This window comes from Toxorhynchites rutilus, chromosome 3 (genome assembly GCF_029784135.1).
Source record: "Toxorhynchites rutilus septentrionalis strain SRP chromosome 3, ASM2978413v1, whole genome shotgun sequence".
NCBI classification, from domain to species: Eukaryota; Metazoa; Arthropoda; class Insecta; order Diptera; family Culicidae; genus Toxorhynchites; species Toxorhynchites rutilus.
In genome coordinates, this window is record NC_073746.1 from 54916122 (window position 1) to 54939122 (window position 23001).

Sequence of the window (23001 nt, forward strand, 5' to 3'; positions counted from 1 at the left end):
GAAACTGGGTAAAATAAAAAAAATGCGCTACAGCAGATAGGACAACTTTAATGTTTCATGTTTCACGGAGGATTTCTCAGATGGTGTTTAAATTAATCAAGAGACTACAAACAATAATCCCTCTCAAATCACTAATTTTATGAGTTAATGTAAATGCGTTATTGGCCAAGGCTATTACGACATCGAACACGTGGTCTTGCGAGATATATTTTTCCGCCTGCCCAAATACAGACCACTTTTTTCGGGGCCGAGTAAACTGGTGTCTAGAAAAGACCTTGATTACCTTGAATTAATAAAAAAACATAAATTAGCGCAAATATGTCAACATGTGTTTTTTTGTTTAAGCACGTAAATATTTGCTCATAATTTTTTTGGATTGTGGCACTCTACATAATTTGTATGCAGATAGACTATCCACAGTTTGTGGGGGAATGGAATACTCATACAACTCAAATGGATAATGATTATCTGCTATCACAAAGCTGAATATTTTTTGACGTTTTGTTTTTCTATTGATTCATTCAAAAAAAAGCTTTATTTTTAAATGTTTTCTTATCCTGAGACTGGCTCACCATATTGCACTGCTACTAAAACCGTAGGCTAACTTCAAGGATATTTTTTATTCATTTTCGGCGAATAATCCATAGAGTGCCGTGTTATGAAACATCAGAATAATAGCAAAAACAATATTACGATCATAAGGTGTTGGACAGGTTATTCCAGACGACATTGGAATATATTCCATCTGATCATCTTTAGAAAGGTTAATGACCTTCAAAGGATAAATTTATCTTGGGCACATTGAATTGATGTTCATGACTTCCAGTCGGACGTTTATTCGCTCTGATAATAATTGTGTGGTCCTCACTAAGCATATATTCCAATGCCGTCAGTTCACTGAAATTATTCGCATACCGTTTGATGATAAGGTAAGATGTTGATAATCATTTGCTGCGATACCTATTGTTCCAACAGTATTCATTCGACAATATGAAGACTGAATACCTGAAATTAACCAGATTCTACCATGCAAATCTGCGGTCAAAGCAGTATGTACACTTGAGAGATGCAACAAGTTTGAAGGGATATAAAAAAACATTAGTCGTTCGACAAATCTACTGCCACATATATCGGAAGTCCACGATACATGAATATCATACGTCCATACTATTTCATTACATTTATTCGCAACGAAGAACGTAACCACACAGAATTGAATTAATCAAATATGTGATCCGTTTTATCTACAAAATAAAAAAGGGTCTAAAATTCAATCGAATTCGAAAGGTGTTTCGTGAAGTCACTAATTGAATTACTGTTGGAAAAATTATTTGGAGAGAAATGTGAATGTTCAGAATTATTGGAATCTAAAAACGATTTTGGGCGGGATGAGATTCGCCCAAATCTGCTGGTAATAAAATTAATCAATTGCATCCATTACCCGTCTGCTGTTTATCGGGCGGGAGACGACAGCAAAATAAAATCGACACGAGACTGAGTCAGCCACTCACTGCGGACAGTGCAATAGAGAATTAAAAATCCCTCGATGAGTGTCGTAAGATTTCAGTTGATCGTCTCTTGTTACACTTTCCGATCAAGAACTCATCATCCGCTCTATGGAATGGGATTAATCGTTTGTGGCTTGCACTCACGATAAAACCTGAGTAGTAGAAGTAATGCTTCGAGAGTGCAAGCAGTTGGGATTCCGCTCTCATATTGCTTTTTTGAGATCTTGGTAGCTCACCGTTCCAAGTATTCTTTCTGTGTACATATGAAGAATAAAAGAGCCTCGTCTGCTGGGGGTGATTTAAAAACATCCGACTAGAGGGATATACTTATTCATTGATCGTTGAATGTGATTTTTTACCATCCCTGGTGATAACAATAATTTCTGTCTTTAGAACGAAACGCTGATATTTGGATTGTTGTTCATTAGTTAGTTTCAAATTCTAATCGTGCAACGTAATATGTCCAATGTGCAAACGCGGGCAGTCAAAACGTCCAATGTAACATTTTTCGCTCCGAGGCTTCAACTTTAATCTCAAATCACGGAACAATAGTTACAATTCGTTTTATGGAGTTATTCTTGACAGCTAGTGGCGAAAGCAGCGATAAAGATTGATAGCTTTTAAGACAATTCGCGAAATAATGTTCGGGTCTTCAACTCCGTTTTTCTCGAGTTGACGAAAATGTTACATTGGACCTTTTCAAAAGTTACGCGAGAATTCACTTATTTTTTTCAATTCACTTGTCAGACTGTGTGGCGCTTCACTGACACGGATCTTAGAATACATTTGAAAAAATAACAATTCAATACTAAAGTAAAATGTATGAACGATGTGTTCCTATGAGCAAATGTAAAGATAAAAATATATAGAAGGTGTATTTGCATATGAAGTAATATTCTGTATATACGCGAGCGCATATGAGCAAATTTATAACACATGCGAATTGGGGCTCTTTTGGTATTAACAAGTTCTTCCGCACAGTAACTCGATGTTGATAATTCCTTAATATTTTCCTTCGTTGATCGTATTGTTTTCACATATTCACGTTGGAGAGCCTTAACCCTTCTCTTCGTTGGCCGAGGCATTTTAATTGAATGTAATACTTTTCCGTCTACTATTTTTGAAAGCATAGGCAGCCGTGGTAGTGTTCCGTGCTCTGCAATCTAATTTTCTTAACCAATGTTGAAGTTGCTAAAACTTACATTATATGTTAACATTAAACGTTAAAATAATAATTGTTTTGATATCAACACAATTTAATTTTATTGATTTTCATGACATGAAACGCTATAACTCAGGAATAACATTTTATTGAGTGGTTTTTAAAGCTGTTTCGATGATGTTGTCTGCCATCAGTGTCAACAAAATAACGATGCTTACACCAATACTAACAAAACCATTGCGGAAATTTGAAAATATCACTTTCAGAGCACTAGCTCGAATTTTCCGACGTTTTTCACTATACAGTGCGACGATAGATGAAAATTTAATATCTTGTGAGTGATCGATTAGAGTTTGGTTGATATTACTTGATGGGAAGCGTGCGAAAACGATAATTTTCTTCGCACTGTTTCGTTAGTGAAACAGCTCCATATAAGAACCATTCTGCATGTGTGCAAAACCTACATGAACTTGCCGGCGACAAAGGTCGTGTATTGGTTTTAGGGGATTTCAATCGTCCTCATTTACGATGGATGTATGATGAAGAGATTAACTCTATTTTGCCGGTTAATGCTTCCTCCGAGCAGGAGATTATTTTAATAGAGTCTGTTGTATGCTGCGGTCTCTATCAGATTAATGATCTGACAAACGTGCATGGGAGACTGCTTGATTTGGTGTTTGTTAATGAGGACAAGAATGTCGATTTATTCGAGCCACCTTTGCCAATGCTCAACATCGATCCACATCATAAGCCATTCGTTTTTAAATTCGGAATCACTAGTGTAAATGCCAGCTTGACCATCCCTGATCCCTACGATTTTGATTTTAATCAATGCGATTTTGCGTCGCTTAATTCAATGATCTTCACTGTTCGGTGGGACGAATGTCTGAACGGGTGCACCATCGACGAGGCTGTTTCATTTTTTTTTTCAACGAGTGTTTTCAATAGTCCGTGATGTTGTCCCTTTGAAGAAACGACACCAATGTGGTGGGAAGAGACACCTTGGTGGAACAACGAGTTGCAGCATCTACGAAACCGTCTTCGCATGATGGGTGACTTAGAGAGCGAATATAACTCTTTGCACGCGCGATGTTTTAGCAGCTACATTCATCGCTCAGAAGAAAGTTTAGAACAGGATCACAAATCCTTCTGGTCATACGTGAGGAATCGAAGCCAGACAAATAGAGTTCTCCAGCATGTATTCTACAATGGAATTACAGCCGAAATCCCACTGGACTCAGCAAACTTGTTCTCGTCTTTCTTTCGTAGTGTGCTAAGTAATAACCGATCACCTTCGCGTACCTGAACAGTTTGCCTCGATATGAATTGAACGTGGCGCTTTTCAATATTTCTGCCTGTGATGTGCTGAACAAATTGCAACAACTAGATGTTACCAAAGGTGCGGGACCAGATCGCTTACCTCCGCTATTCATCAACAACTGTGCCGACTCAATTACCGTTCCCGCCACCATCCTCTTTAATCGTTCCATGAAGGAGGATATTTTCCCAAGTGTATGGAAAACTGCTGCTGTCACTCCTATACACAAAGCTGGCAGTATGTATAACGTTGAAAACTACCGTGGCATCTCTATTTTAAGCTGCTTGCCTAAAGTCTTCGAAAGCCTCATTCATGATTCGCTTTATCCGCATGTACATCGGATCATTTCCGAGCACCATCATGGGTTCGTGAGAAAACGCTCGACCATAACAAACTTAATGGTTTATGTCTCTTCTTTGGTCGCCGCCCTGGAGCAGCGGCAGCAAATTGACGCCATTTATATAGACTTCACCAAAGCATTTGATACAGTGCCTCATCTGCTTGCGGCGGACAAACTGAGCAGAATGGGCCTACCGCTTGGTTGACTCGCTGGATTTTTTCTTACCTTACGGAACGTTGTGCTTACGTGCGCATTGGTGGAGCAAACTCATACCCGTTTGACATTACATCCGGTGTGCCCCAAGGCAGTCATCTGGGCCCGCTTATATTTGTACTGTTCGTCAACGATCTCTGCCACACCATAAGTTCTCCAAAGGTGATGTTCGCCGACGAAATTCTACCGGGTAGTCTCTTCATTAATTGAATGTCAGGCCATCCAGAATGACATCGAGAAATTACTAATCTGGTGTAAATAATCGGAGTGGACGTCAATATTCGAAAATGTAACGCAAACTATGACTATAAAATGTCCACAACCAGAGAGTCAGCGTCAGAGTCAGCACTGTTAAGGATCTCGGTGTGCTACTCGATCCGTGGAATGATCCTGTCCGACTGCCACCGTACGAGCAACGATGTGCCCTGATAAACCTCCCGAGCTTGACGAGTAGACGGATTCTGCTGCAGCGGCTCTATATTTTCGACATTCTTAACGACAACGTGGACTGCTCAGTGCTATTGGAAAACATAAACTTCAACGTTCCGGCCAGAACAACGCGGCGTTCAGATTTCATTCGTCTACCTGTGTGTCGTACTAATTTTGGACAGAACAACCCGTTTTATGTTTGTTGTCGTAGTTCTAACGAAGTATTTGTAAATTTTGATTTTATAATATTTAAGAATGTTTTTAAAAATAGGATAAGTTAAACTGTCTGTACGACCCATTCGAAGACAAGTAATAATAATAATAATGATAAAATTATTGATTTTCGGGCGAGGGTTGAGGGAGGGAGATGAAAGAAATGAGCGCCATTGTGGCTTCTTTCCACCTTCGCCTTGAATGAAGATAAAACATAGTTTGTAGACAACTTTTACATGACCTATCAATATTGTTTTTAATTTGAAAATAATGACACATGCCAAAGTCATATTATATGAGTTTCGCAAAAAACTACAGTACAAACTATCCGTATTATAAGTTAATAAAAAGTATGGTATAAACATTATAATACTATTTTTATAATTTTATTATTTTTATATGGGTGACTGGGCGACGAACGTGTTAACGCGTTTTTTTCGAAACCATGTTTTTTCAACTGGTGGTATCGATATCTTAGCATCTACTCGACCGATTTGGCTGAAATTTCTTATCAGAATGTAAAAATGAACTATCTGAAGCGTTACATAGTTTCCCTCTCCCAATCCGTTCCGTTCCTATTCTGTTGCCGGTCTAACGGACCCTCTAGCGAGAAACAAGGTATCAACAATATTTCGATGAGGATTACGTACACATGTTTCCATTGGCTATGGATTCGAGAACGGAGAATACGAAATTTTTGATATGGAGTAGTGATTTTTCAATATCAAAGAAACCGCATTGTTTGACGAGGGCAGCGGTGCCAATATTGAATGATCTCAAAAGCCGCCATCCCTCGATGATTCCGGTGAGAAGGGGGATGTATTATTCGCGCTGGGTATTTCCGGGAAGGAATCGATTCCTCATTTGAGCGTTCCCATTCAACGAAGTGGTATGGTAATAATTTTAGTCGAAGGATAAAATATCTACGAGTGGTATTTGTTACTCATTGACCCGAAAAACTCGTTTCAAAAACTAAAAACAGGAAGTGGGTTATATCTATGGCATAACCGCAAGGGTGACGTAGGACTATCGTTGATTTGAAGATCATTTGTTTGAAGTTGAATCTCAATCCATTCTGAATGAATGAATAAATGAATATTTGGGGGACTTCGAAAACGAGAGCGTTACGTTGGAGGCACAAGGTTTTATGCATCCAATATAGGATACGAAAAACCTTGTTCTGAAGAATAATCTTCAGAAGCTAACCTGCTAACTGTACTTGATTGACAAATCACAAACCCAAATGTATTATATGGATATTTTATGGATAGAAAATATTAAAATAAACTCTTTCGCTTGAATGTAATTTTCAATTCCAAGGGGAACTGGCAGATTATTTTCCAGCAACCATTAGATATTTCCACATTTTCCTCGATACTGGAAGCCCACCAGTGGTTAATACTAATTCGATAACCACCTGTTAATAGCACTTGATTGAAACATATTTGGTCACAGTGTTACATGGATAGAAAACATTCAAATAAACTCTTTCACATGAATGTATTTTTATATTCCCAGAGGAACTGGCAGATTATTTTCCAGAAATGATTAGATCTTTCCGGAACTTTCTCGATGCTGAATGGCATCCAAACGGAAAGAATTCTGTGCGTGTATGTGTCGATCCTTCGCCGTCCACCTCCTCCAGCACGTTAGGCAACGATGTTGTCTTGTCGATGTCCTCACGAAAAATGAATGTGTCTCACCACCAGAATATCGCTTAAGTATGCTTTTTGTGTGTGATTGAATCGAGAGAAGGTGTGGTTTACGATGGCAATTTGGAAGGCAAACTAGAGGGGAATGAACTCTCTGAGCTCGGAACTTTCGGCGACTGAGCAATAATCGATTGCGGGCGCATACAATATTGGATACGGAAATATCCTACTGATGGGGAAGAATAATCTTCAGAAGCTATCCTGTTAATTGCGATTGATTGAAAAATCACAAAACCAAATGTATTTGGTCACAGTGTTACATGGATAGAAAACATTCAAATAAACTCTTTCACATGAATGTATTTTTAAATTCCCAGAGGAACTGGCAGTTTATTTTCCAGAAATGATTAGAACTTTCCGGAATTTTCTCGATGCTGAATGGCATCCAAACGAAGAATTCCGCGCGTGTATGTGTGTGTGTGGCGGCTGCTCCGAACTCTTCCCGGGGAACCGTTTGTGGCATCACTCTCCTCCTGATGGATTCTCTTCTGGCCTAAGGTGCACAAACAGGCTCTTGGTGGCACCGTTCATCCGCGCTTTCATGATAAACGAAGAGCTTCACCACAACAGCGACAACATGCTCCAATCGCTGTTCAATTAGAACTGAGTGGATTTCCGAGCGGCGCTCGCTTATATACCGATTGGTGATTTCAATAGCCTGTTTTGAAAGCAATTTTAAGACTATTGAAACAAGTTTTTGGATCAAAAAGTAACAAGTATAGAACGCGTAGACATTTTAACTTTCGAATGAAGTGTTTATCATACCATTTCGTTCAGTTGTTTAGGAGCTATTAACGCTCAAAATCTCGGTCTCTGGCGTAACGCTTTCGTTTTCGAAACTTTGATTTTACACCCCGGTATAGAAATGAAAGACGTAGTCCTACGTCAAAAAATGCTGTCAAAACAGATATTTGAAATAAAAAAAATTAGAACATAAATAGCTGCCCGCTGGGAAATCCACTCTCAGGAACGAAGGCTTTTGAGCTTAAGTCCCTTAAATATTAAAAATTCACTCAGTTACGATTGTGTAGTGATTGGAACATTTTCTCGCTGACAGCCAAAACAATAAACTCTACCTGACCAATCCCGTTTCTGTTTTGCTACCGGTATGACCGGACCGGTACCCAAAACGACGAATCGATAATAGTTTTGAACAAAGCGCCAATCCTATCGAGACTGCAAATTGTGTCATTCATCATGTCAAAAAACAACATTATCAGAAACAGTAGTTAGTGCAGCTGTGTGCTTTGCACCCAGAAAAGCGGAGATAATTTTTAAACGTTTCTATTTAGCTTGCCCTGTAATTTGTTTGTATGTTTGTATGTTTGTATGTTTGTATGTTTGTATGTTTGTATGTTTGTATGTTTGTATGTTTGTATGTTTGTATGTTTGTATGTTTGTATGTTTGTATGTTTGTATGTTTGTATGTTTGTATGTTTGTATGTTTGTATGTTTGTATGTTTGTATGTTTGTATGTTTGTATGTTTGTATGTTTGTATGTTTGTATGTTTGTATGTTTGTATGTTTGTATGTTTGTATGTTTGTATGTTTGTATGTTTGTATGTTTGTATGTTTGTATGTTTGTATGTTTGTATGTTTGTATGTTTGTATGTTTGTATGTTTGTATGTTTGTATGTTTGTATGTTTGTATGTTTGTATGTTTGTATGTTTGTATGTTTGTATGTTTGTATGTTTGTATGTTTGTATGTTTGTATGTTTGTATGTTTGTATGTTTGTATGTTTGTATGTTTGTATGTTTGTATGTTTGTATGTTTGTATGTTTGTATGTTTGTATGTTTGTATGTTTGTATGTTTGTATGTTTGTATGTTTGTATGTTTGTATGTTTGTATGTTTGTATGTTTGTATGTTTGTATGTTTGTATGTTTGTATGTTTGTATGTTTGTATGTTTGTATGTTTGTATGTTTGTATGTTTGTATGTTTGTATGTTTGTATGTTTGTATGTTTGTATGTTTGTATGTTTGTATGTTTGTATGTTTGTATGTTTGTATGTTTGTATGTTTGTATGTTTGTATGTTTGTATGTTTGTATGTTTGTATGTTTGTATGTTTGTATGTTTGTATGTTTGTATGTTTGTATGTTTGTATGTTTGTATGTTTGTATGTTTGTATGTTTGTATGTTTGTATGTTTGTATGTTTGTATGTTTGTATGTTTGTATGTTTGTATGTTTGTATGTTTGTATGTTTGTATGTTTGTATGTTTGTATGTTTGTATGTTTGTATGTTTGTATGTTTGTAACATGTTTGTCTGTAGCCCTGACCCACATTAATAGAAATTTGGCCCTCTTTTGTTGACCGATTGATCTGAAATTTGGAACACACCTTTATCTCCGTAGTCATTCTAAAACTGTGTATTTCATGACCTTGAAAATCCAAGATGGCGGCCGATATAAAATGGCGGATAACATATTTTCTCAAAACCTCATCAATATGGGTTTTCCAAAACCCCATCAATATGGGTATCAAATAAAAGGGATTGACTACTAGAGTACAGTTTTTTATGATAAATGGAAATTCAAAATGGCCGCTACCACAAAATGGCGGACTACATATTTTGTCAAAACCCCGTTAATATGGTTATCAAATGAAAGAGCTTGACTAGTAGAATACGGTTATTTATGAAAAATGCAAATCCAAGATGGCTGCCACTACCAAATGGCGGACCATAATTATACCAAAACCCCGTTAATATGGGTATCAAGGCTTCACTAGTAGAACACAGTTATTTATGAAAAATACAAACCCAAGATGGCTGCCACTACAAAATGGCGGACTGTATGTTTTCTCAAAACTTCATTAATATGGGTATCAAATGAAAGGGCTTGACTAGTAGAATACAGTTATTTATGAAAAATGTAAATCCAAGATGGCTGCCACTACAAAATGGCGAATATAGAACATCACAATAGATCATACAAAAACCAAATCCAAAATGGCCGCAATCACAAAATAGCAAATTACTTTATTAAACGGTTTTATTTAGCTTGAACTGTTTGTATGTATGTTTGAATGTCTGTATGGATGTCCCATATTAATAGAAATTCGACCAATAGGAACTGACCGAATGTCAAAAACACCTTTATCTCTGCTGTCATTTTAAAACTGTAAATCATGTAAATCAGCCGATTGTTTTGAATTTTTCATTGATAATACTTATGTATTTTGGAATGGTCTTATAGAAACTGGACAGCTGAAATTATCATATTTAAGCACAATAAATAAACAAACAACTCTTTTGAACGAAAATGACGTTAAGTATATTTTATTCTAAGCATTCAACAATGTATGAATGTATCTTGTTTGAAATTCTAACTGTTTGTGTTGCAACAAAATAGAATCAGGGTGGTCTTATAGAAGTTGGACAGAGTGTATATCGGACCACCACCACGGTTACAAGTAAACCACACACCAACAAAATATTGCATTAGAAGGTGTAGAATCTTCTGGGCAAAGTATTTTAATCCGGTGGTATGTGCATAATTACAGTGTTTCCGTACGAGAAGTTTATTTATTCGAACTTACCACCAATTAGTAGGGACAAAATATTGCATTAGTAGGTGTAGAATCTTCTGAGCGAAGGATTTTAATCCGGTGGTATGTGAATAATTACAGTGTTTCCGTACGAGAAGTTTATTTATTCGAGCTTCCTATTACAATGGTTGGTTACTAACTAACTGCTCGTTGCACTTGTGTCAGGATTAATGTTTGCCACATTGAAATCTGTATTTTCGAGCTGAAACATCTTTTTTATCTATAGAGAAAATAGAAAATCTGTATTGAAATCTGTATTGTGGATATTGAACCTGGTAAGACTTTTGCGTTAGTTTTAAGTATGAAGTAACAATTGCATACTGGTAGTCAGTCTTCCGAAGAACACTTACACATGTCCACGCGATGTGAGAAGTCCATGTTTTTGTTTCAACTTGTTGAAAAAGCTGATAATAGCCGATGTTACATAAATTCAATTTATAAATTGATGCGTGGACTAAATAATGATATTAATTGTGAAGAACTCTGATATCAATTGACGCTTATTTTGTTCAGAACAGATTAGGAGGTGTATTTTTTGCCCAAAATTTTAGGTGAAGCACCCATTGTCATGATAAATGCTTCTCTTTACTTCTCATATCAACACATCAGCACACCGTGAGTTGAGTGGTGGTGGTGTGGTGTCCAATTCGCTTCTTTTGCTCTTCACACTACTCTTGATTGGGATGAAAATGCGAGAGAAAATGAACATCATGTGAAACAAAAATGTCACATTTTTAAACAACGGGTACGAAAAAATAATGTTTGTCTGCAAACATAAATCTGCGAGAGTAGGGAGAGCATTGTTCGTCTCGTACCCAATGTTTAATGTGAAACACGGAAGACTGCTTGTAGTAAAGTGTATATATTCTGCTTATCCATATTTTCAAGCTCGTGATCACTGGTATAGCATGCTAGTAGTTTTCTGAATGAGACTATTTTTCAGTTTTCAGGCTTATGCAAGTTTACTGTATACAGAAGGAAAGTGCAAGTTTGCAAGTTTACTGTTCACAGAAGGAAAGCTATTACGCCTGAATGGCTACTGTGTAATGTGCTAATTATAGATGTGATAAACATGTGACATGTACACGATTGGGGTTCGGCTCTGTTACAGTTAAAATGCTAATGAGCCTAAAGTAAACAAAAGGGATAAAAAATATAATTTTTATAGTAAGTGTTTTGTCTTGTGTCGCATCGCGTCTTAGTGAATGACTAATCAAGGAAACGGAACCAAATTTGGCATTTGAAAGTTTTGAAGGGCAAGAAATATTTCTATGGTGGTTCGACACTTTCCTCCTCTTTCTAAGGAGGAGGGGGAGGGACTGGCTACGTAACTCGAATAATCAAGCAAATGGAACGAAATTTGGCTTTAAGAGGTTTTAGGGGACCATAAATGTTTCTATGAGAGTTCGATACTCCTTACCTCCTCTCTAAGGAGATGGCTGTCATACAAATAAAAAACATTCTTCTGAACAACTCGAGAGCTATTCAAGCAAATGGAACCAAACTTGGCATGTGAGGATTTTTGAGTTTTTAGGAAATATTTCGTTGATGGTTTGACATACAAAACATGATGATTTGATAGAAACAAAACACAAATTTCTGCATAATTGGAGAATTAATAGAGCAAATGAAGCCTTAATTGTAATGTAAAAAAAGTAATGAAAAGAAAGTAATGTGAACCCTCTGGAAGAAGAAGGAGGGTCTCATAAAAATATTACACATATTCCAATCAACCATATTAACAACTAAACATGACAATAAAACATTTTCGGAACTCTGGAAGAAAATAGGAAAATTAAATGCCCAATGTCCTCATTAAGCGTTCTAATCTATTTGATGTTTGTTCGAAAGTGGAAATTGATTTTCAGGTGAAAAAACGCACTCCTCTATCTTCTATCTAAACTATATAAATAAAAATGAATCGCCAAATGTGTCGGTAAGCGCAATTCTCGAGAAAATAATAGTCCGATTTGAGATGTCTTCATTTTATAATATTGTATCTGTATCAAAAATGTATTAAGATATTAAGGGGGGTCTTCGTAGTCTAATTGGTTGTGTGTCCGCTACTAAGCGAACGATCATGAGCTCATAACTCAGGGCCCCTCAACTAACCATCTTAGTGTGTTATTCTAGCTACTATGTCCACGCAACAATCATCATGTGTCGGTAATCCCAGTCCCTTACCGCTCACATTTTCGGTCTGCTGCATCGGTAATTGGCACTATTAATAACGCAACAAAGGGATGCCTCATATCAACAGTTCCGCTGTGGACAGTCCAACTGTGAACATTCGAACAATAGCAATATTCTTACGCCGAAAAAAAAAGGCGACATGTGTTTGTTGTGCATCGATAGAATAGGAATTCTCTTGCGCCTAAACGGCTACTGTGTTATAGATAAAACAAATGTTTATCGATAGATAGCGATACTCTTACGCCTCAAAATGGAACAGTGTAATATACTACAAAAGTTATCTTATGATAAAAAATGTACATGAATGAATTCGGCTCTGTTACAGCTGAATTGCTGAATGAGCCTAATAAAATAAACTGTTAGGTGAAAAAAAAAATGTATTCCATGTAACGGAGAAACATGTTATTTGCAAGTAATTTAATAATTTTTAGCGAGAATTGTGTCTGAAAACAATTTTATATTACAATGAGTTTTGTAGAAGTACTAGGAAATTTATGGTAAGAATAAATTATAAAGGGTCAATTGGTAGATCAATCAATGAATATTTCTGCGATTGGATTCATGAACGATCGCTTAAGGTGGAATTCCATCTGTTCAACATGCTACATGCTGCAAATCAATGGTTCTTGCTTTTAGAGTGTCTCTTTTTACGACATAATTGGTCTTGTCGAGCAATGTTGGCCTTATCCAATGGCCTGCGGATCGGTGCGGCGTGTGTAGCTTGACATGTACGACAATGTTGGAGCAACTAAGTCATTTATCGACGATTATCATAATTCACCATAATAATGGAACAACAGCATATTTGATCATGAAAATAATAACATCAGAACAGATATGTTGGAGCAGCGAGCATTCGCATACTACTGTGTAATGGTTGAGGTGGAAACAAAATAAAAAATTGCGCAAGTATCATATTAATTTTTGTTTACCATTGACTTGAAGCATGTAGCATGTTGAATAGATGTAATGCCGCCTTTAGTAAGAAAACGTGAAAAAAGTATTGATAAAAAAAACATTTTGGGTGGGACGAAGTTTGCCAGGTCAGCTAGTTGTTAATACATTTGATATTCTTTTTTTCTGGCGCATGCTGAATGTTTCTTCTTATGCGTTCCATTTTCCCGCTCATCCTCATTTTTATCAATTTCACATGAGTGTTTATACAGTGATAGACATGCGTTTAGCCGCACTTAAAAAAAACTTGAAACACTTAAAAAACAACTAGGAATGTTCTTTTTTTCGGGATACTTATTTGCTGTAGTGATAGTATATTTAAGTCACTTTTATTGAAAGGACGTGCTCACAATCACACACACAAGGCGGCATCGGTGGATATAAACATTCAAACGTCGTTTTTTCCCGAGACATACGTTTAGCCGCAAGGCATAACAATCGAGTTTTCGCATAATCACCAAGCCTTTATCTGTGTTTTTTGAAAAATACTTGGGAATGTTCAATTTACAAAATAAATATTAGATGCGCAACGTAAAACGTTGCTCAGATTAGTGATTTACGTAGAATTTAAAGGAATGGCGAAAGGTATTCTATTGACGGAAACAGGTATTCTATTGATGATAAAGATAGTGAACAAAAGTTTCCTAACTTGGTCTTTGGTCTTGGTCTGGTCTGGTCTGGCTTTGGTCATGGTCTATCTGAGAAAGTGGTACGGAATTTCTTCAAATAGTGCCAGAAATATGGGATACAACGACCAACAAATGGGAACACCAAAGTTACTTTGCGTCTTAAAGGTCGAATACGACACGAAGCAACCAGGAAACGATGTCCTGCTCATACATTGAGGCAGAATCGGTTGTTCCTGTAACGCAGAGGCATATTGCGCGCACCTTGAATGAGTCACCAAACATCATGTGGAAGAAACCTCAAGGGAAGCCGAAACTGACCGCGATCCATAAGCAGAACCATCTCATTTTCGCCCGGCAATACACGGAATGGAAACTAGAATGGAGAAATGTTGTATTTCCCGACGAAACAGTTCAATTTGGATGGTCCGGACAGTTGCTATTGTATTGGTATAATTTAAGTCAAAGACATGTCGTGAGATCGAAGCGAAGCTTTGGGGGCGGAAGTTTGACAGTGTGGGGAGCCGTTTCCTATCACAGCAAGCTTCTGATTTGTTTCATTTTCACCCGAATGAACTCCGAAAAGTATCTTCAATTACTGGAGGTCGTTTTAAATGGCCATATTGAGAATAACGCTACCGAGGATGTGGTTTTTTCAGCAGGATTATGCATAGATCCACGTTTCCAAGCAATCGAAGGCATGGTTTTCCGAGAAGGACCTTCTGCTTCTTGAATGACCTGCTGGCAGTCGATTGCAATCCCATAGAGAACCTATGAAGAATCTTTGCCGCGATTGTCTATGCAAACGAATGGCAAATGACGAATTCAAAACTGTAGAAAGAATTGACTTATTTTTAAAAATATTGAGGAAAAATAGGGTGCGGCTAAACGAATGTCTACCACTGTATTTGTTTCCTTTCGCATTATGCATTATTCCCAGTTTGTGTGAATATCTCTGCTGCTTAACAAACAGTGATAAGGCCAGATAGTGTATCAATAGAACCGGCGTATAGTGTATCACAATGAGAATCCGTACTCTAGAACAATTTGACGCAGATAATAATCGTACTGTGGAATTTTGGCCATCCCACTTAGAGAAGCATTCCAAAATACACATTGGCGAGACTGCTTAATCTACAGCTGCGCAATTTCACATGCTCGTCACGAAGACGAAAAGTCAAATATAATCTGGACCCCGCAGTATTCGGCGACTCACGAAGCGCACAATTGCATTCATGTTTCTCGCACCGCCGCTTCAACAAAATTCATGCTCACTGATGAAAACTTTATCAAAATATAAACAGTATGGTTAAAATTAGGACTAAGCGATAAAGTGTTGGCAGAAAATAGCACCATCTGCTTCGGCCGCGATATTCAACTTGGCATTGGCATGTGGAAAATGAAACACAAAGAGGACCTTTTCACTGTCAATGCTACTCAAACCGTTCGTCGTATGGAGGGAATTTCAGAACGCACACGTGCCTGTAATCTACGCGGGGTAATCAGCTGGGGGCACAGTTATTTAGTACAGTTCACAAAGTATTATTGGTTAATAAAATTCTGACACCTTGTAACCAATTACCATTTTTTTCGTATGTATCGTTCCGAGATTGTGCGCGACACAAACTAAATTAAGATCACTCGGCGGGGCGAATTTATTACCCCGTTTCGCAAATTATATAATCAAAACTGCACTGTCCACGGGATGAGTCTTATCGATTGTCCGTTCGGCCTGGCCTCTCACGGTGAACTGCGGAACATTTGGCGTTTATTTATTGAATGTGCTATGATTCCGTCGCATCGAAAATCGACGCTTCCTATCATGCAGCGCTACTCAGTATCAAAATGTGACATCCCGACATTCTAAGCGAGAGTTTTGCTGTTTCGCTTGAAATTTCTGACGATCGGATCGCGGCTTTTGCCGGCCGCTGATAATACACAACCGCAACAAAGTAATCTATAAACAAGCGCGCGTCTCCACCACACACCGTTCTTTCCTATTTCGTAGGTAAATCGCGCGTGCCCTGACCCTAAACACTTTCACTCGCACGGGTACTGCACAGCCTTCAATGGTGGATCTAAGAAACATCAGTATATCACCAGATCGCTGACGAAATGATAAGCACTTTCCACGTGTTGTCTCCACGGCGAAGTTATTCAGTTCGAACGGAGGAACAGTTTGGCGACGGCATTACTTTTGTCGGTAACTTATGATCGCCTCAGCTGTCGCATCGAAAATTATTACATCACTGAACGGTGAAATGTTTTCAAGAACGTAAACGTAAACGATTTTCGGTAGCACTCCACTGTACGACGGTTGACGCTCTACTAAGACCAGAGCTGGCTAGTTCACTACTGTTTGTGAAGAAGACTCGTGTAGGAGATAAATCCATATCCCGAGCAGATGGTGCACTTCTAGGGTAAACATACACACGTTGGATCGGTTGAATTATGTTGAGAAGAATAAAAACCTTGTCTTGCATGATTTTTGTTACTGTACGCACTCTTTATAACTATTTTTTTATATCTTTGTATTGTTGAATGTTCTGTTATTTTTTGTCGAAGCATAGCCTTTCGACAAGCTATTTTCATTTCTCGGGTAAACCTTACTGTTTACGATATGATAACAGAGACTTCCAGCGGCCGGTTTAGCTATATTTCAAATTGGTGTCATAAAAATTTAATTATTCCTTCATTTTATTGACGCACATGGATCGTGTACATTTTCAGATTGTACGAATATTTCGTTTGGGTAGATTGTATTTTTGGTATCCCGAAACTGTTGTTGAAAATTGTGACTGATGATAATTAGAGTTAATCTAATCTTACCTCAACTGAGTAAGTAAGTCTTACCTCAACGCAGTAAGTATCAAGTAAGTAGACTTCCAAGATGGCTGAAGAATGGTTTTAGCAAGTTGGCCCACCTTAGTATATAAGTTAACACCCACATCCCCATGTACTACACGAACAGATCAACTAACCACCGAACAACAGCGGTGACCCACTTCCAATAGAGCTAACGCATCAGTTCTCCGGGCGACACATGAACAAACAGCGCATCATCATTGACGGCGCATCGACCTGAATATTTGCACCGTCAACATCATCGATACCAACGACCCATCGAAACATCGACCTATCGTTCGATACACAATCCTAAGGCTCAGCGCTTTGGCCAGGTCGAAGTCCACCACGATCGAGCTCACCGGAACCAAACTGGAGAATCAGCATAACCGTACGCCGCGTTAGGGAACTCAGCTCAGGCTAATTAGTAAGGAATAAAGTCAGTCATAATTCGATGTTCAAGTGAGGTAGTTCGTTTATAATTTTTTAAAAACCTTCCCAAAGGCCTAACTTCTTTAACTGGCGCAGTCGGTAGGATGCGATTACCGCTCAAGTGTTTCGAAATAGATATGAAATAGTGATCGAATTGATTAAGTGCAGAACAATATCGGATTAACAGAAAATAGAAATAATCTAGTGCAAAGTGAAGTTTAACTGAATAACGAGAAAAAGAGGCCCAAATACAAAAGACAATACGTGTGCTTCGAAAAAGACTTGAACATTACTAATGTTTGTTTCAAAGAAGAAATTTATCAGATCAATCAATGAAGGTGCTATCGGGAAGAACCACTCTGCGAATATTAGTTTTATTCTCCATGTAAGTAATTCTCCACAATTATTATCTTATACCTTCTATATAACTAAAGTTAAAACACCCAATGTGGCAGAATTGATATCTGCATAAATATTAATAATATCATTATCAAAAGAAATTAAACGTATGTGCAAGTAGACCACCTCGCGTAGCGAGTAACTAGTGTGTAACAAACAGAGAGCATATCTGTAGTTCCACTAGTGCGGAAAGTTCTTATCAGACCATCCAACGGTGAAGTGCTAATCTCACACCGCGTAGGAGACTGATCGCATAGCAGAGTGAATATCTGTGGTAGATGCGATCGGTACAATAAGATTTCCCCCGGTCGAAAGCACAGTGTCTACACAGCAGAGAGAATATCTGCGCCGTGTGTAGCCAGCCGCGTTTAGATTGTAAGAAACAATCGCCATATAAAATATCGCGTTTAGATTTAAGAAAATTCTAAAGAAAAACTAATCAAATTTCTTCACCCCCGAGATATAGGATTTGATGGACCGTTTCCATCCCTATAATTTAAGAAATCGAGAAATGAACACGGAAATGAACAATTCTCCTAACCCAATACCTCCTCCTCCACCTCAACCGAATCCTTTACTACCCCCTAGACAGAACATGAATCGAATTGAAGAAACAAACAGAATATTCGAACAGGCTGAAAAGATTACGAAATCTCTCCAAACACCCCAAGCGGTGAGAGAACTGCAACCATTCGACGGCAATCCCGTTAAGTTGCATAGTTTCATTAGGTCCGTCGAACATTTTATGCCATTCATGGAACCTATTAAAAATACACCTTTCGAGCAAATTTGGCTTCAAGCTATAAGAAGCAAAATAATTAATGAAGCGGACCAAGTCCTAGAAACTTATGGAACTTCTCTCAACTGGGATGAGATTAAAGCAAATCTCATCGCTTATTATAATGATAAACGTGACTCAGTCACACTTACCCGCGAGCTGTTTCAACTTCAGCAAAACGGATCAGTTGAACAATTTTTTGGACAAGTACAAAATCTTCTATCCTTACTAATTAATAATACTAATATTTCTCCAAGAGAAGAGAATATTAAAAATGATAGAAACTCGACGCATAAGGAAAATGCTCTACAGGTTTTCCTAGCAGGGCTGAAAGAGCCGATTGGAGGGAACGTGCGTGCACGTCAACCCAGAAATATAAAACAAGCATTTGATGCTGCGGTAGAAGAACGTAACTATCAAAGTCGTACGGGCTTAAGTAAACCGACTTTAACACCACGTTTACCCAAACCAATACATTTTTATCCTCAATTACAAACTCGTCAACCGATGTTTAATCATCGACCATTTATTCCCCGTCAACCATATCAATCATATCAGCATGAAAGTATTCCAACCAGACCAAACTTTACGCCTCGTTTTCCAGCTCCACCTCAGGGCAATAATACCAACAATGGACAACTTCGGAAAGCATTACCGAGTCCAATGAATGCTGATAAATCCATTCGCTCTAAATATGTAAATTACGTTAATAGACCACCGCATAATTATAATGCAAGAAGCCAATTCTTTCCTGCTGTCCCACCGAGACCAGCACGGATAACGGAATTAAGAAATATTGAACAAACTCAACAAAACGCTCAAGAGTATCAATACGAGTATCAATGTTATCCCTTGGCAAGTTATCACCACGATTACTACCCAACGCCAATGGATAATTATTCATACGAAGAAGACCATTCAGAAATACATTTAGAAAATGAGCAAGAAACTTCCAATGAGACCTACGAACAAGAAACTTCTAGCGAAGCAGTCGATAACCTAAATTTTCAACTGGAAAGCACATCCCATTTCCCCAGGTAAACTCAAAAAATTTCATCCCTTACATGGAAATTCCCACACGTCAAGGGTTTGGATTGAAATTATTGATAGATACGGGAGCTAACAAAAATTATTTATGCCCCCGATTTGTGAAAAAATCCTTTGCGCTGCCTACACCAACTGTTGTCTCCAACATCTCAGGCACTCACAAAATTGAACGATATGTCGACTTCAATCCATTTCCCGACTTAACTGATAAATCGTTCAAATTTCATATTTTTGATTTTCATAATTTTTTTCACGGCCTTATTGGGTATGAAACGCTTCAGGAACTTAAAGCGAAGATTGAAACAGATGACAATTCCATAACCATATTAGGAACAAAACTTCAGATGCTCAGAAAACATCCAGAACCTTTCTCAAAGGAAATTTCAAGAGAAACCATTCATAATATAGAGATACCAGTTTCCGAGCAATCAGGTGATTTTTTACTAGAAGATGATCTCGAAATCAATACAAACCTTTTCATATGTGCTGGTTTATACCAAGCAGTAGGTCATAAAGCCATTGTCAGTCTCAAGAACAGTTCAACTGAGAATCAAACACTTTCATTAGATTATCCACTTGAGATCACTCTTAATAACTTTGAATGCTTGGTTGAGCAAAACGAATTCAATTTTTTGGAAGCTCGTCCTGACAGATTCAGAAAACTTATGGACCAACTTCGTCTGGATCATTTAAACAGAGAAGAGAAAAATAGTTTGATCAATGTCATTGAGGAAAATCAAGATATTTTTCACCTCGACAACGAACCCCTTACAGCTACTAATGTTGTGAAACATAAAATTTTGACCCATGATGAGATACCTGTGTATCAGAAAAGCTATAGGTATCCTCATTGCCATAAAGAGGAAGTCGGCAAACAAATTCAGAAAATGCTTGATGAAAACATAATTCGTCCTTCTACGTCACCATGGAATTCACCCATTTGGGTCGTTCCGAAGAAAGCGGATGCTGCAGGTATTCAAAAATGGAGAATCGTCGTTGATTACAGAAAGCTCAATGCTAAAACTGTGGATGATAAATTCCCCATACCGAATATCACGGATATCCTAGATAAATTAGGGAGAAGTAAATATTTTACAACCCTAGATTTAGCTTCGGGATTCCACCAAATTCTGATGGAAAAAGACGATATTCAAAAAACTGCATTTTCAACTGAGAACGGCCACTACGAATATCTAAGAATGCCATTCGGGCTGAAAAACGCCCCGGCAACATTTCAGAGAACAATGAATGCTGTGCTGGTAGGCCTAGCCGGATTTATCTGCCTAGTGTATATGGACGATATCATTGTATTCAGCAGCAGTTTACAAGAACACTGCAACAACTTAAATAAAATTTTCGCTGCTCTTAAAAAAGCCAACTTAAAAATACAGCTCGACAAAAGTGAATTTTTGAAGAAAGAGGTCTCCTTCCTCGGTCACGTGGTGAATGAAGAAGGTGTAAAACCAAACCCAGAAAAAATTGAAGTTATCCAAAATTGGCCAATTCCCAAAACCGAGAAGGACATTAAATCCTTCTTAGGAACACTGGGATACTATAGAAAATTCATAAAGGATTTCAGCCGGATAACGAAACCGCTAACACAATGTCTTCGGAAAAATGAGAAAGTAGAACATACTCCAGAATTTCTAAAAGCATTCAACAAGTGCAAACAGATACTTTCTAGCAGCGCTATTCTAATACACCCAGATTTCGAAAAAACCTTCATATTGACAACAGATGCATCCAAATACGCAATAGGAGCTGTTCTCTCACAAGGTCCAATCGGAAGAGATAAACCTGTTGCTTTTGCATCGAGAACACTCAGTCAAACCGAAGAAAAGTACTCCACTATTGAGAAGGAGTTACTAGCTATTTATTGGGCAACCAAATATTTCCGACCGTACCTTTTCGGAAATAAATTCATTTTATACACAGATCACAAGCCGCTTACTTGCGCCGTGAACTTGAAAGATCCATCAAGTAAAATTGCCAGATGGATGATTGCTTTAATGGACTATTCCTACGATATAAGATATCGTGCCGGAAAACAAAATGTCGTTGCCGATGGCCTCTCTAGAATTCCCCAAAATTTAAATCTGAATGAAGAACAAAATGATTCTTCATCAGACGCTGCTACGCAACATTCGGCAGACACCGATGACTCGGAATTTATCGCATGTACCGAAAAACCGGTAAACACTTTTTCCAATCAGATCATTTTGAAAATAGATGGAACTGAGAGTGAGACCACCGGAGAACAAGTTTTTCCCAAAGTCCTAAGACACACGTTTACAAAAGTGAATTTTGGTGTACCAATATTACTAAGAATATTCAAAGAATTCATGGATCCTAAAAGAGTAAATTGCATTTACTGCCCAGAAAATCTCATCAACACCCTTCAAATTGTGTATAAAAACTATTTTTCTCGCGTCAAAACGTTTAAAGTAGTTATTTCACAAAAGTTCTTAATTGACTTAAAAACTGAAGAAGAACAGAATGAAGTCATAAATACAACACATACAAGAGCTCACAGAGGCATCGAAGAAAATCTGATGGCTATCAGCCAGAAATTCTACTTCCCGAACATGAAAAGGAAAGTTAGAACACACGTCACATTGTGCAATACGTGTAAAACTGCTAAATATGAGCGACATCCTTATAAACTGAACCTAGCCCAAACTCCAATACCTAAAAAGCCGCTAGACATAGTTCATGTTGATATATTCATATGTCAACCAAACACGTTCATATCCGTGGTAGACAAATTATCGAAGTTCGGAATGCTTTTTCCAATTAAATCGAGATCGATTCCTGACGTCCGTTCAGGACTGACAAAATTCTTCTCAACATATGGGATACCCAGACTTTTGGTCAGTGACAATGAACCAGCACTAAAGTCTGTTGAAGTAAGAGGCATGTTAGAAGAACTAGGAATTGAAACATATTTCACACCATCTAATAAAAGCGAAGTGAATGGAATCGTTGAACGATTTCACTCAACAATTGCAGAAATGTTTCGCTGTTGTAGATCGAAACATGAGGGATTAAGTAAGAAAGAGTTGTTTAGAGTCACTGTAGCACTTTATAACGACACTATTCACTCTTCAACCAAGATGCGACCCAAAGAAGTATTCTTTGGAATAAAAGAGGGAGAGGTGAGACCGAGTAACATTGAAGAAATTGTTAGGAAAAGGAATGAAATATACAATGAAGCAACATTAGCTCTCATTAAAAAACAAAAACAAGATTTACAGCACCACAACAAAAACAAGGAAGCTGACC

General features: G+C 37.8%; 1 protein-coding gene across 3 annotated transcripts in view; it reads right to left on the reverse strand.

Annotated features, from left to right (window-relative positions):
* The window catches only part of LOC129776609 (UDP-glycosyltransferase UGT5-like), a 32564-nt gene extending 16002 nt beyond the window's left edge, over positions 1-16562 (reverse strand). For all 3 annotated transcript variants that reach the window (XR_008743125.1, XM_055782346.1, XM_055782345.1), the window contains exon 1: positions 15802-16562. Coding sequence is in view for 1 of the 3 variants with exons in the window: in XM_055782345.1 (XP_055638320.1) it covers positions 15802-15804 (3 nt within the window). In the remaining 2 variants the exon portion in view is untranslated. The remainder of the gene's footprint in view (positions 1-15801) is intronic.
* Between the last annotated feature and the right edge of the window lie 6439 nt (positions 16563-23001).